This window comes from Eumetopias jubatus, unplaced genomic scaffold, assembly GCF_037043125.1.
Source record: "Eumetopias jubatus isolate StellerSeaLion01/CBP00866 unplaced genomic scaffold, mEumJub1_p1.0 scaffold_1, whole genome shotgun sequence".
Lineage (NCBI taxonomy): Eukaryota > Metazoa > Chordata > Mammalia > Carnivora > Otariidae > Eumetopias > Eumetopias jubatus.
Genome location: NW_028274807.1, coordinates 198,755,785 through 198,770,645, shown reverse-complemented (window position 1 = coordinate 198,770,645; position 14,861 = coordinate 198,755,785). Strand labels below are relative to the sequence as shown.

The window sequence follows — 14,861 nt, the reverse complement described above, 5'->3', positions numbered from 1 at the left end:
TAATCATCTAATGCCCAAGAAAACTGGGAAGGTTAGAACTATTTCTAAAATAAGTGTTAAAAGGCTATAAATGAGTTTCAGAGGCGCTTTCCTGTGAGTTATTCAAGTGAAAGTGCAGAAAACTTCAGGACACAGTGGAATTTCAGGTACAGAAGTGTTACAAAGTCAGACCATCAGATGATGGAGAGTATTTTCATTTTAATCGCTCTTCCATCTACTTCTGGGGTATAGGGCCCTGAGAGGAGAGGGGTCCCCCCAACCCCAACTAGCCTGTGCCAGAACTCTTCCAGGTCCCACCTCAGGCCAGACCCTGCCAGCTTCTTGGCCACCATCCCCAGCTCCACTGTTCTGCCCCACTGCCCAGATGACCCTTCCCCATGCCTCCTTGTGGTCATGCCCTGGTACCTTTGCACTCCCTATACCTTTTTCTGGAATGATTGGCCCCGACTTCTCTGTTGGCCTCATCTCAAAAGACACTGCCTCCAGGAGTGGGTGTCCCCATAGCACCCTTCCCCCAGGATCCTCCACTTTGTCTTTAATTGACATCTCCTGTTTATACATGTCTCAGGTCGGGTGCTCCGTTGCCACCACCCCCAGCTGGCAGAGGCCTGGGCAGTGACCCTGCAGGCAGTCCTGCTGGCCTTCACCTCCTGCCTCCCGTTCCTCCAAGGGGAACAAGAGCTAGCAAGAGAGGAAGCCTGCTCCCTGTTCCCCTCCAACTTTTAGTGGGTCCCCTAGTAGGGCCTGCTCAGCCGTATAAGATCGCTGGGCCCCAGCTGACCCAGGTGTAAAGTGGGGGATAATAATAATATCAAACGGGACAAACTGTATAAGAACTCAAAAGAGGACCCACTGAGGGCTCCTTAAATGAAAAGTACAATTTTATTGTCGATACAGAAAATGTCAGTAGAAGAAAAAAAGACTACCGAACTGGGTTTTGCCTGTTATAATAATAATTATTTTATAAAGTCTTATCAGATACGTATTCCTTCCCCTCTCATGTGCAGGCGCCTTCCTGGGCAGGAAGTGGGCCCAGCAGACCCGGGGCCCAGCCAGACCAGCCCTGCGCAGGTAGGGCTCTGCCCTGTGAGGGGGTGAGCGGCGGGCTCTGCTGGGCACTGACACCTTGGCTCCATTTTCTTGTCCATTTACCCACCCTCCCAAAGCAGGGCTGGGGGCAGAAGAGGGGGGACACATTCACAGGTGGGTGGGTCAGCGCCAGGATATCCAGAACTGCCTTGGGTCCAGCAACAGGTCTCAGGATGGGGCTCTCCACAAGGAAGAACCAGAGAAGCTGGGGCAGAGCTGGGGTCTCCAGAGCACTCAGGGCTCAGGGCAGAGAGGTAGGGCTGGCTCACCTTGAGACCAACCCAAGGAGAATAAATAAATAAATACTGTATAACTTTGCCATCCCCCAGCCTGGTCTGTTCCCCCATCGGGGGACGGTCACTGCCAACCTCAGTTCCTCTGGCTGCTATCCCCCTGAGACAGGGTGGCTGGAAGGAGGGGGCCTGCCCCACCCTGTGGACTGAGAAACCAGGGCCGGCAAAGTCTACACAGTTCAGGAGGCCATAGCGGGCAAGTGGGGTCCTGGGCCCAGGCCACAGAGTGAGACAAGGTCCTGCCTGTCTCCCTCTCTTCTGACCCATGGCTCACCACAACGAGCCACAAGGGAGCTGGGGGGGGGGTTGACTTCCCAGCTGTGGGACACTTTTCCCTGCCCCTCACCCCCCAGCCTTTGCTCCTGCTGGCTCTTCCTGGTCCGGCCGCTCAGGGGCACGTAGTCACCGGGCTGACCGGAGGAGGGACAGCGGGAGCCCAAGTCCAGCTGGGGCCACTGTCCCCTCCGGGGTACGGCTGGGTGAGGCTAGGCAGACGCTCAGGCGCGTCAGAGCTGGAAGGGGTACTGTCGGAGGTAGTCGGCCATGCGCCGGGGCAGCGGCAGGCAGTCCACGTCAGCCGCCAGGCGGTTGATGACCAGGCGGCACAGGTGCTGCAGGCTGCGGGCGCTGCTTCGGCGCACGAACGGCTGCACCAGCTTCAGGTGCACGGCCGTGACTGCCGGCGCGGGTAGCGCCGGGTCTCCGGGCACGTCTTCCTTGGGGGTAGGCGGGGCCGGGGTAGGTGCAGGGTCAGGGCTGTCACTTCGGCTGTCGGCGGTACAGGAGGCCACATAGTGCTGCACCAGGCTGACCACGTCGGGGAAGGCTAGGATGCGCGGCCTGGATAGGCAGTTGGAGTCCAGGCGGAAGCTGGAGTCGGCGTACTCGATGCGCACGTTGGTGGGGCCTCGGGTGGTCTTGACGGACAGTGTGAATAGGTAGCTGGGGTGGGTGCTGTCTCGGACGAGGAACGTGCCCTCTGGCATCTTCTGCAGGTGTTGCCGGGCCTCGCTGGCCGTGATGGAACCCCAATACCAGCCTAGGCAAGTGGAGAGGGAGCCGAGAGACTGGTCACAGGGGAATTCAGCTGGGGGGCGCAACATAGGGCCGGGCAGGGCAGGACTCTGCCTCCCCCTTTACGCTTCCATGAGGGAGCACTGCACCTCCCCCATCAGACTCTCCTGGGCAGGGCCACATCTCTCAGATCAGACTCAACGGACAGAGCTAAGTTTTTCCCACCGGACTTCCCAGAACAAGGCCTGCTTCCCTCCTCAAACTCACCAGATTCCCGGAGGTAAGAGAAGGTCTTGGCTATGCACAGCAGATCCTCCTCAGGGTCCAGCACCTTGGGTTCACTCTCTGGCTGGGCTGGGGTCTCCTCTGCAACCTCCTCCAGAAAGGCCCCGGCAGGCAAAGGCTGCATAGCTGGTTCGGGCAGCTCCAGGGACTGGGCCCACAGGGGCCGCTGCCCGATCCGCTCCACAGCCAACAGAGAACAAGGTCTAGAAGACAGTGGATGGGCAGTGAGTGGAGGCCCTGTGCTCTCCCTATTTCCAGAGACCCCCTGTGCCCTGGACGGGCTACGTGACCTCTGGCCAGTCCATCTCGGTTTCCCTCTCCGCCCACTCGTGGGCTCAATGAGGTCAGCATACCACCTCCCAGCTGTCACCACAAAAGCCTCCTTGATGGCTTCCCCCAGGTGATTCTCTTTTGAAAGAGGCTTCTCCACCCTCCTGCATTTATTGAATAGTAATTAATCTCTCTATTGTGCACCAACCAAAAACACAGGTCATTCTCTATAGGCATTTCTAGCTCAGGATGGGCAACTGGTGTCCCCGCCATTGGTAGGATCCAGTGCAAAGAAGCCTCCCATTGGTGCCCTGTGGGCTGAGGGGGGGCCGATTAGATGGCACTGGTCCCACCTGAGCCATGGCCTGGGCCTTCATGGGGTGCTCCAGAGAGGCCCCCAAATTATGGTAGGATGCCTGAGGTCACATGCTACCTCCCCATGGATAGGGGTATCTGTCGGAGGGACCTAGGTCCACACTGGCCAGGGCTGAGAGGCTGGACCAATCTCCCCAAACAGGTCAGACTCCCATCCTGTTTTCTCCTCCTCCCAGCTGGGAGTCTGGGGTGGACACTGACCTCTAAAGGCCCTGGCAAGTCCCACCTCCCACAAACATAAGCTCCCCCCAAAGGGCAGGGTACTCACTCCACATTCCAGATCCCACCCTGGCAAGCCAGCCCTACTAGGCTTTATGATCTTATGCGAACGTTGTGTTCAGTTTCTCCACCCCCTAATGAGGGATGCTACCAGTCCAGATCCTGCGGGGTTTGGCTATACCATATTCTCAGGTGGCTAGAGTTGGGTTGCTGAGCCAGCCCCAATCTGAGCAGTAGCCTTTCTCTAGGGGAAGGTCACCCAGCATGGTGATCCTGGGGCTTCCCGGGAGTGAGGGGCATGGGCCCTGGATCTCAAGGAAGAGACTGCTGGTCCTTCCTCACTCCTCAGGAAATACATCCTCAGGCCTCAGTTCTGAGTCTGGTCCCCTGCTGGGCCTCAGGACACGAAGATAACAAAACCATGGGCCTTGCCTTCAAGGAGAACTTATAACCCAAAGTCATAAAAGCAAAGGGTGTCATGGGGGGTCAAGGTCTGCCTGTTCCTGAGCTGAGTCTGTGAAGCCAAAGGGAGGAGGAGGGGGAAGGCACTCCCTCCAGGCAGAGCTGACAGCACAGGTTAACAGTGCCAGGGATTTCTTAGGAGGCGGGAAGAGGTGGACAGAAGCCTTGGTGGGACGCAGGCAGACGAGCCAGATCTCACAGTGTAGGTTATAGGTGAGCATTAGAAGATTTTAACAAACCCGGAGAAGGGGTCACAAAACCCTGGTCCACCATAGTCTGTGTACTGCTTCTCCACAGCCACTCTGGGTGCATTACGGGTGCTCTGGAATCCTACTGGGGGAACCAGAGGCCAAGCTCTAAGCAACCAGCTGGTGGCCTGCCTGCTGGGTCCCCGAGTTCAGCTCAGGCTAGCCACCAGGCCAGTGCCTCCAGTGTGGCCATTTCCAGACAGCTTAGCAGGACACTTGTGGGTGTGGGCACCTCTAGGGTCAACATGGTGTCTTGGTGTGTGAAACAGCCGTACTGGTCTCTGCAAGCTCCTGGCCAGTGACCGTGTACCTGAGGAGGGGTGTGTCCACAGCTGTCATCGTCATGGCAGGGGCCATGGCTGGTGTGTTCCAGGTGTGGGTGGCCTGTACGTGTGTGTACCTGTTGTGGAGCCCCGCCTGTGAGTCCTGACTGGGGACACATGCCAGGGGAGCATACTCAGCCCTGAGGGTGGGCCCCTCAAGCAAAGCCGGCAGCTGAAACCTACATTTGGGAATCTCTGCTCCCTACCCCAGGAGGGCACCAGCTGGGTTGTGGCTGTGTATGTGGAGGTCTTAAAAATCTTGCTCCCTGACACCGCACACTGGCCCTGAGGTTCCAAGGGGCCTTCGTCTGGAACAAAGTAAAAGGAGAATGTGGGACCCCAGAATTGGGGGAGGGGTCCTGAGGACAAGGGTGTGGGGGTGTTCGGGAGTCCCAAAATTCAGAGGAGGGAGATGCTGGAGACAATCAGGGAAAAGTATAGTAGCATGGTCTTCCTAGGTTGCCTCCCTGGAAACAGGGCGGCTCAGGGCAAGGGGCACTTCAGCTTTGCCCCACCTTCCACCCTTCTTCACTTGGTACTATGCCAGTTCTGATAACAACAGCCACTGGGCCACCCAGCTCTCCCTGGGTGTGGACACTCACTCATCTCTCCTTTCTCTCTCCCTGGAGCTTTCTGAGTTCCTGTCAGATCAGTCTGGAGAACATCAGACCTATTGGTTGAAGGGGGATGCTGAGGCGGAAGGAATGTACCAAGAATGCTCAGCTGAGGCCAAGACTCTGTCTTATCAGCCCCCACCCCACCCCCGTCTTTGGGGAAAGTTGGAGAAGGGAGGCAGGAGCCAAGTCCTCACAACAGGATCCCAGACTGGGCCGAGAGGAGGGGTGACGCAATTGTGGGGGTACCACACACAAAATCAGGCCAAACTCAGGCTCTTCCAACAGCTGCTGGTCAGCAGGTGACAACCTGGCGGGGGGGGGGGGGTGCCATGGATCTCAGGCTGGCTTCCCAAGAAAAGCCTAATTGTTAGCCTGTGGCAGAACAGCGGATGATGGGACAGAGAGGGGCAGGGGCTAACCCAAGGTCATCAGTAGGCCCTGCGGCCTGCAGGCTACGGTAGAGAGCTCTGGGGCCAGAGGGGGTCTGGGCAGGTGAGCCACGTCTTGGAGTAGGCGCTTCGCGGGCGTTCAACTGCTCCAGCCAGAACCCAGGGTTAGGCTACCCCGTGTTCCTCCCGTCGCCAGCCGACCCCCAGTGTCACTACCCACAGTGAGAACAGAGGTAGTGACGGTGTTGACACCGCTCCCTGTCGTCACCGCGAGGTCCTTCCGCACTCGGTCATCTCCGACCCGTCAAGCCCTCTCACGGGCCCGCAGCGAGCACGAGGCGGTACGCTCCCGGAATGCCGGCCGCAGAGGCCGGGCGGGGGCGGCGAGCCGCGCTTACCCCTGAACGCAGAGGACCATGTCCCGGCAGCGGCAGCAGCAGCTCCGGAGCTGGGGCTCGGCAGGACGGCGGCGGCGGCTGGAGGGAGCCTGTGGGCGCAGGTCTCGCTCGCAGGGGAGGCTCCCTGGGCGCTCGGGCGGCGGGCTGGGACTGAGAGGCGACCGCGCGGGCGGGCCGGGAGGGCGCGGGGGGCGGGCCGGGAGGGCGGGGCGAGCCGCCTAATCTTTTGTCCTCTGTGTCCCAGCCCTTCCCGGAAGCGACGTCTTCCTAGAACCGCCGGCTGTGCTGCCGGGCCTGGGAGGGGCGTGGGCGTGGGCGCCGGCTCCCGAGCGTAGCGCTGAGGGCTGCTAAAGCCAACACCTTGACAGATTTCCAAGAACTTTCCAGGAAAATGGGGCGGGGTCCCGCTCGCCGACCAATCGCAGCTCAGGAGGCGGAGCCGAGTGGCCGGGGCGGGCCAATTGCAGCTTTGGGATCGTAAGCTGAGGAGCGAGCCGGGTTGAACGTGACCTAGAGACCAGTGGGGGAAGACCCGGTTGGAGGAGGCCAGGGAGGGGCAGGGGTTCTACCCGCCCGAGCCCAGACTACTTTTGGGCATTCTGTTTCGTTGGGGACAGTCCCCTTTGTCTCTCTGCAGAACTCATGGCTGCGCAAGGGCAGGGTCACGGACCTGTCCGCCCAGCTAGCGACTCCCCCAAAGCGGTCTGTCCGGTGCGCAAGCGCTCCCTGTGGGCCGCGTTTGGATCCCCGGACTCTGTGTGGGGTGGTGGGGAAGTCGGTGGCATCGGGTGGGGTTTGGAGAAGGACGTGGGAGGAGGGGAGGAGTGCAGAGGGGGGCCTCAGATCCGAACAGGTCCGCGGGGGTCAAGGATCCACCACAGCTAAAAGGATCCAGGCGAGAATGTTTTCTCTGAAAGAGTTGAGAGAGAAGGCACATCCCAATCTTGGGATACGGCAGGTGTGGCGACCTCATTATCCATTTGATGGCTGGGGCAATGGGAGACCCCATCATGGGGCACCTATGTAGGGTGCAGTCTCTTCAGTAGAAACTGTCTACCGCCCCATTACTGTGAAGACAAAGGGGCCTCATAGCTGCCAAGCAACAGAATTAAGATTTGAAGCTGGGTCCCTATGGGGCCAAATCCCAAGCTCTCTATCCCAGGACTACCTCTTCCCTTCACTGAACACTTTGGATGTGCCGTGTACTATCAGTGATTTCCAGCCTCATTCGTTGTCTAACCACTATATAATGTGTCCTCTTTACAGGTGAGGAGATGGAGGGACAGAGAAGTGAGAATGTACCCTAGATCTCACAGCTGGCAAATGGTGAGTTGGTGCTTGGACACCTGCGCCCACCCCCACCCCCCCGGGTTCCTTGACCTAACAACTCCTAGGTGTCCTTCAAGATCCAGCTTTAAGGTCCACAGTGAAGCTTCCCTGCCGCCAGGCCAGTCAGTGTCAGAGGGTTTTGCCCTCCAACCACCTTTGGTGACTTTGACAGAGTAATGCACCTCACCTGTGTGCATGGTCTATGGTGTGCCCCTGTTTTGCCCCAGGTGTTGTGGGTCCCTCTGGCCATCTCATTATCACCTCTCCTGCTCTGGCTGCTCCCTACCCACCCCTGCTCTGAGTGCTGGGCCCACAGTGCCACCCAGTGGCAATTCCTCTCATGGTTTCACTCGACACATTTCCTTATTCTCTCCAGGATAAGCCCTCCCCACACTCCAGGGATTGGCCTTGCTGCAGGATCTCCCTGCTCCTCCCCACCAGGAATAGTCGCAAGCTGGGTCAGTCACAATAATACACAGCGGTGCCTTCCTCAAAGTCTGGTTCATCTGGTCTCTCTGGTCTCATCATTTGCAGCCTTTCCTCTCCCAGAAGAAGAGTCTACATATGTACGTGTGTGTGTGTGTGTGTGTGTGTGTGTGTGTGTAGGGGCTATATTCAGTCCTTTACACTGCCCCCCCCCCGCCTCGCCTGATGCGTGCGCGCGCACACACACACTCACTGGACCCCTTCCTCACTGTAAGCTATTCCAAAGGCCTCAGCCCTCAGCCCCTTGGACAAATAGCTATCATGGAGGGCTGTGTGGCAAAGTCTGACACCATGAACCCACCCCTGCCCTGGCCCAGCTATCCCAAACAGTGAATTCTCCCATCAGTGTGCAAGTGGTTGCTGGAAAATGAGCAGCATTCTGAGTCTCTTGGGTTGAATGAACAGTTGCAAAACATCTGTCTATGATGGACCTACGAGGGAAATATGTGTGCTTGTGTAAGCATTGGCATTGGTGGTGGAGACTGCAAAGGGACAGGCGTCGCCATTGCTTACTTCTTACATTTCCCTATGGTTTGAATTTATTATAATAGGCAAGTTTTACTTATGCAATTAAAATTTGAATTAAAAAGAGATCAGTTTAAAAATATAATTTTAGGGGCGCCTGGGTGGCTCAGTCAGTTAAGCATCTGCCTTCGGCTCAGGTCATGATCCCAGGGTCCTGGGATCGAGTCCCACATCAGGCTCCCTGCTCAGCGGGGAGTCTGCTTCTCCCTCTACTTCTCCCCCCTGCTCGTGATCTCTCTCTCTCTCATGCTCTCCTTCTCAAATAAGTAAATAAAATCTTAAAAAAATACAGTTATAAAATGTTTAGAACAATTGTAATTTGATTCTGTTTTTAGAAAATAAGATAACAACTGCAGCATATACTGAGATAATTTGGCTGGGACAAGGAGCCAGGCCCCCCCCCTCTGCCAGCTGCCCAGCACTCTGCTTGTGAGTGGGACCCTGCTTGTCCAGAATGAGATCTTGCTCAGTTTTGGTTTCACCTGGCCCAAACCAGTCACCTCCAGAGGCAGGATCCTTCTCCAGTCTCCAAGCTGTGAAAGCTTCCAGATCACAGGGCTTCTTCCAAGTCTCTGAGATCTTGGATCAGATTCTCAGGTGGGGCTCTGGGACTGAGGTTCTGGGTCCTGCTGGGCATAAATGTCTGTATGCGTGTGGTGCACGTGCAAGCCCATGTATCTGGGCACATGTGCAAGTCTGCACTTGTGCATGTGTGTGCATCTGTGAACACGTGTAAGAGCATATTTGTACAAGTGGAGGTAGGAAGGGGGGCTGGGAGGCACAGGAGAGGAGGGTATCGTTCAAGGGTGAGATCGGGGCCCTGGAGTTGTTCTTTGGGGGTTGGGATGGAGACCCTGCCATGAGAGCTACTGATCTCAGGCAGGCTGCTTGATCTCTCAGGGCGTGTCTGTCCTGTGGCTATGTGGGGTGGGTACAGCCCTGCCTCTTCTGGTCCCAGTGAGGTCATGGAGTGCCCCGGTAGAACACCCACTCAGTATCTGGTCCGAAAGAAGGGTTTAGTCAGTTGAGGCCATCATCAGGGTCTCTGCTTCACCAAACCCTGCTAGCTTTAAGGTTGTCTCAAGGAGACAGGGCAGAGCCCTGGGTCCTTTCCTCTGGCTCTACGCCTGCACACACCGAATACCAGCTCTCCTGGGAGTGCTGGTCTGAAGAGCCTTGGACCTGCAGCCCAGGAATCCACGTGCATCCACATGCGTGCGTGCGTGTGTGCGTGTGTGTGTGTGTGTGTGTTGGAGTATGGGGAGGTGGGCGGGAGGATATCTGGGCCCGATCCCAAAGCCAGAAGAAGGGCTCAGAGAACCTGGTGGGACTGAGGCCTCAGTGCCTGCAGTCCTACAAGTGGCCTGTAGATGGCAGAAGAGGCCCGCGCAGGGACCCTAACCCAAGCCTCTCCTTCCCAGTCCCAAGTGAACCACCACATTCCAGTCCCTCAGCCTGAGGGTTGAGGAGTGGGCGGGGTGTGCAGGAGTAATGCAGATTTGTCACAGGAGAGAGCAACACCCCCTGCGGCTCTATACAAGTTGTTTCCTCTCCGGGGGCCTCAGTTTCCTCATCTGTGAAATAAGAGTTGTTTAACAGCCTGTGATGGGAAAACTGGTTCAAAATACCTAAGATCGTCTAAGATGGGCTCAGAATAGAGACCTAAAAGTGGAAGGGAACACCACATCGTTAATATAGAGTATATGGAGTGGGAGGAGGAGACTTTTTAAACAGGGCACCAAAAGCCCAAAGTAGAAGATGAAAAGTTAATGGATCTGACAAAATGGGAATTTAGGATATCTGGTCTAAGGACGCTGTATCCCAAGGGAAAAAAGCCACGGATATGAGCAGGAGATGCACAGAAGGTGAGAGACACCCAGAGCCCCCAGGAATTGGAAAGAGGCGAATCACAACGAAATGCCATTTCACTTGGCCTGATGGCAAAAATTAAGACTTTAGGTAGGCTGGCGGTGGGACACCACTAAGGAAGTAGCAAGCCTTACAAGCCTTGCTGGAGGGCCGTCTGCAGAGTGCAGGGAAAACGCCCGACTCAAGTGGCTTCCTGAGGCTCCGAGGGAAGCTAGACTTCCTGCACTGTCACTTCCTAGGTCGCTGGTAAACTCCGGGGCTCACACAGCCCTCGAGGGTGTCCCGAGCGCCTAGGTTTCCGCCCCCTTCGAGAAGCCACGCCCCCTAATCTGTCCCGGCGCCCGGGCGGGGCCAGCCAGGGCCTCCCTCCCAGCCCTGTCCTGCCAGGGCTCGCCTGGCCCTTTAAGGCCGACCGAGCCCGGCCCCAAGTCCAGGACTCACGGGGGATGGGGGGTGGGGGGGAAAAGGGGAGCGGTCACGTGGGTCGCCGCCGGCGCGACTCGGCTCTAGGAGCTCCCGCCGCGGGTTCCCGGGGCCCCGGTCCTTGCCCCTCGCCGGCGCCAGCCAGGTACCCTGTTGTCAGGGACGCTCTTGCCAGGTACGCCCTCATAGGGCTCGCTCCACCTCCTGCTCCCAGAACTCGCGGCCTCTCGGCGCCCAGTCCCTTCCGCTCTTGACAGGAGTCGGGCAGGACTCGCTAGTGCCGGGCTTCGCGACCACCGCCCCCCCCCCCCTCGCCTCCCGTCCGTACTCTCAGACCGTTCGCTTCCCACTCCCGGCCCTGTCTGCTGCCGGCCGCCCAACCAGGCTCAGGGGCTCCGGGCTGCGGTGTATTGGAAGAGTCTGAGCGGAACTCATTCTTCCCTTCTCCTCCAGGTGGCCCTGGACGCGCCAGGCTGGGGTCGCCTCTGAGCGCCCCGCGGGGGCCATGGATGGCGAGACAGCAGAGGAGCAGGGGGGCAATATGCCCCCGCAAGGTGCACCCTGCGGACCCGGCTCAGCCGGCGCTCCTGCCCTCGGGGGGCGGCGGGAGCCCAAGAAGTATGCAGTGACCGATGACTACCAGTTGTCCAAGCAGGTGCTGGGCCTGGGTGTGAACGGCAAGGTGCTGGAGTGCTTCCACAGGCGCACTGGGCAGAAATGTGCCCTGAAGGTCAGTGACCCCTCACTGCTCCGTGGGTGACCTGGAGGGCCCAACAGCAGAGGCCTGTGGGTGCACTGTGTACCCAGGACCCCTGCTAAGCTTCTTATGATCAGTATCTCCTTTCCTTCTTCTACTCCCCTGTAAGGTCAGGCTCCTGGTACTCCTCGCTTTACAGATGGGGAAAACAAGGCTTAGCCTAGCTAAGCTCTCTCTCCCGGAGAGCTAGGAGGTGGAGTCAGTATGAGTAGAGTCTGCTGGACCCGGAAACAGGGAAGGAGTGGTTCCTGACTCGGGTTATGGCTGGGCCTATGTGTTCCCTCCAAAGGGGGGGGTGCTCTCACTCAGTTTGGTTGTTCCTTCCACGAGAAGCTCTTCTTTTTTTCCATGAGAAGCTCTTCTGACTGGAATGGATCTGAGTTTCCCTCTACCTGAGGCTGAGTCCCCACCGAGGCTTGGGGTGGGGCTGCGTTGTCTTGTGGCCCCTGACTGCCTGGGCTGGAGTGCTGGGTGGGAGCCTCCCAGGGCTGGCTGGTGGGCAAGGATGGTGCCCATCACACCTGTGAGCAAGAGGTTGCTGATGGGCTCCAGCTGAGTCACCGGCCCTATGTCGTAAAGGGCAGGTCCTGCTCCAAGCCTGACTCACCCTGGTTCCTGGGCAGAGGGCGGGCCAACCATCTATCTGTGTCACACTATAGGCTCCCTGGAGGCCAAGAACTCACTGATATAGGTGGAATCCAGGGAGTTCTGGGGGTGGCTGATCTAGCCACATAGTTCTGGCTTAAGTCATTTAGTTCTGGGCCCAGGACCCTGCCCCATACCCAGAATGCCTTGAATCTGTTGTCACTGGGAACTTCACTCAACTGCAGTTTGTGCCAGTGGCCACCTGGACGGGTAGATCATGGCAAGGAAAGTTAGAATACAGCATAGGATCTCATTTTACAGACATTGCAATTATGAGCCTGAGTGCAGAGTTCTGTGGACGTGGCTCTAATCTCTGGCCTGCATTTGCCAGCTCCGTGACCTTGGACTAGGTCCTGGACTCTGGAAATCAGGTTTCTGCCTCTGTTCAGGGGGAAAGATAAGGAGTTGATGTGAACTTGGAATGAGATGATGCCTGTAGAGTAATTGGTACAGGGCCTGATGCAGGCCTGGAGAGGTTACAGGAATTATTTAGGGCACAGTGTCTGCAAGTATCTGAACAGGGACCTGGGTCCAACTCCCTGCGTCTTTCCTAGGGGCACGAGGGCTGATATGATGTGTCTGGAGGAGGCTCAGGGCTGGGCTGGTGAGGCTGAATCTCAGGCACAGCTTCTTCACCGACCAACCTAGCAGTGGAATGGGGTTGGGGGGGGGGCTTCTCTGAGTCCTTCAGGAGAAAATGGCTCTTCTCAGGAGGGAGTCTCTGCCCCTTCGCTCAGCACCACCTTAGCACTCTCACCTACACTGGGGTAAGGGGCAGTCTGGGTAGATAGACAAGGGGCCAAGTGAAGCCAGAAAACCTCTTCTTAATACCAAGGCTTTGGTCCTGTGGACCAGGGCTGAGCTCTGACCAGCCCTTGTGGTGTTCCAGATGCTGTGAGCAAGGCAGGGATGGAGTGGGAGGCCAGAGATCTTGGGCCCAGGCAGCACCAGCTTTAGGCAGGCCTGGGTCTAGGCCCTTCTCCATAGATGCTATGTCTGACAAATGACTTGGGGGAACTTCTGACTGTAACAGTTTCTAAAACACCTCCTCTTGAATCTGGGGCCTCAGTGCTTTCTTTGTTCCAGACTGGGAACTAAGACAGGCCTAGAACAAATTCCCCTGCTATGCCCCCTTAGGCTTTATGGGTGAGTGTGGCTAGGGCTACTGCCTTGGGACCTTCAGGAGCTGGCCCTAGGAGGACATGGATTAGATGTGGCTCCCACTCCAACACCTTTCTTGTCTTGCCCCCAGTCTCCCTCTGGTCTAGTGGGCGAGTCTGGAAGTTTTCTACCATCCGGCAGGTCTTTACCATCTTCCAAGATGGCGCTAGCACTGCTTCTGAAACATCATTTCTGAACTGTGAGTGGTGGCCCCAGCCTTGATGAGGAGAGTGGCATTTTTCTGCTTACCTTCTGCTCCCTGCCGTCTCTGCCCTTCTTGATAGTACAGGCCTAGGGCCCCGGCCTCTCTCCCGGCTTGTCCTCTCGGCGCAGTTGCTCCAGATGGCAGAGAGTGCTCAGCCTGAAGGCCGCTGTATCAGGCGCTCCTAAAACAGGAAGCGCTGTGGTCAGTGTCCCTGTAGCTGTTACTATTCCCTGGGGGCCCTGGAGGGAGGGCTCCTCCCCGGGGAGCTGAGCCTCTTCCCCTTAGCCCCTGACCACTGTTGTGGTCCATTTTGGCTTCGCTCCCACTCAGTGGCTCCTTCCCAAGGCCACTTCCGCTGCCGGTGCCATCCTTCCGCTCTCCATTCCTAAGCATGTGCTGCAGTCCCCTTGGCAGGACCTAGAGGGGACTGCCTGCCGGGTATGGGGGGCAGGGGGCCGCCTCCTACCGACATCTTGTGCCCCCTCCTAAGCCTCACTGATGAATTGGTACCCCTCAGTTTTACTCCTAGCTGGGCACAGCCTTGCATATCTGCCCCCCCCATCAGTCACCCCACCACATCCGAGACGCAACCCCTCCATCCTTATCACATATATGAAAACTGTGACTTGGAGTCAGTGGTCAGAAATCGTGTAGCTTGATTGGGATGACAGATTGTAGCAGAGGCCAGGGTCTCCTCCCCTCCCAACTTCCCGCCCAGCCCACTTGTGGTCCCCTGCCTGTTGGCAGGCAGGAGTGACCATGACACTTAGATAAATAAGCACGATGAAAGGTTTTGAGAGGACAGAGGGGTTCTGCGTGCGGGGAAAGGGGGGTCTTCTTTCCTGCCCCTGCTGTCCGGGCTCTGGGGCTTGGGGCCCTCCTCTCTGACCACTGGAGTATGTCGGAGGCCCCTGGGGCTCCCCGTGCCCTCCTCTCCTCCTCTTCATCAGACAGAGTGGAGTGGTGGGGTGCTGGAGCCGCAGGCCGGGGAGTTCCCCACATGGCTCCCTGGGTGGGGCCGGCCTGTTGAAGCTGGTGCTGCGGAGCTGGATTTGAGGTTGGGTGCGGCTGCCAGGCGGGCCAGGTACTTTCTCATTTAGCAGCTGCCGCCCCCTCACCTGCCATCTCCGGACCGGTCAGATCAGCCTTGGCAGGGCCATCTGTTACCGAGTCAACCAATCAGGAAGCGGGTGGAGGGGCTGGTAGCCCTGTCCAATGGAGGCCCCCAGTAGGGGTTTCACTGTACCCAGCCTCCTCCCCGGGCTGCCCCTCTGCTCGAAGGAAAGAATCGTTGGAGCTCGTGTGCTTCCAAGCCGGTGGAAGCTTCAGAACTGTCAGGGGTGGGCAACTGGCTGTTTAAACAAAGATCCTAGGAAGGGCATCAAACCCTAAAGAATGCAAGTAGTGGGGTTTGGGGCAGAGATCAGTTGTTTTGAGCTGCTTCACACCTGCCCAGCTGGCCTTGCTCACAGGTTTAGA

General features: G+C 57.7%; 2 protein-coding genes across 6 annotated transcripts in view; one reads left to right on the top strand and one right to left on the bottom strand.

The window, feature by feature from the left end:
• Positions 1-830: 830 nt before the first annotated feature.
• CISH (cytokine inducible SH2 containing protein) lies at positions 831-6,146 on the bottom strand. Its single transcript, XM_028124447.2, has 3 exons — positions 5,983-6,146; positions 2,664-2,884; positions 831-2,421 (listed from the first exon to the last, which is right to left on the bottom strand). Exons 1-3 carry the CDS (start codon positions 6,000-6,002, stop codon positions 1,889-1,891), a joined length of 774 nt encoding a protein of 257 aa, XP_027980248.1. The 5' UTR covers positions 6,003-6,146; the 3' UTR covers positions 831-1,888.
• A 151-nt stretch (positions 6,147-6,297) lies between these two features.
• The window catches only part of MAPKAPK3 (MAPK activated protein kinase 3), a 33,901-nt gene continuing 25,337 nt past the window's right edge, over positions 6,298-14,861 (top strand). The window contains exons 1-3 of one of the 5 annotated variants that reach the window (XM_028124249.2): positions 6,298-6,459; positions 7,249-7,308; positions 11,068-11,344. In XM_028124249.2, the coding sequence (XP_027980050.1) occupies positions 11,120-11,344 (225 nt within the window). In that variant the 5' untranslated portion in view covers positions 6,298-6,459; positions 7,249-7,308; positions 11,068-11,119. Of the gene's footprint in view, positions 6,460-6,515; positions 6,694-6,842; positions 7,309-10,657; positions 10,790-11,067; positions 11,345-14,861 lie in introns of those variants that run through there. The other 4 variants (XM_028124248.2, XM_028124251.2, XM_028124246.2 and 1 more) reach the window with 4 other exon arrangements.

Bases quoted from the DNA above. Each gene is read 5' to 3' on its own strand.
- CISH (XM_028124447.2), bottom strand. From the start codon at position 6,002: ATGGTCCTCTGCGTTCAGGG. The intron at 2,885-5,982 runs GTAAGCGCGGCT...ACTGTCTTCTAG, and splicing joins ATGGTCCTCTGCGTTCAGGG to ACCTTGTTCTCTGTTGGCTG. The intron at 2,422-2,663 runs GTGAGTTTGAGG...CCACTTGCCTAG, and splicing joins CTCTTACCTCCGGGAATCTG to GCTGGTATTGGGGTTCCATC.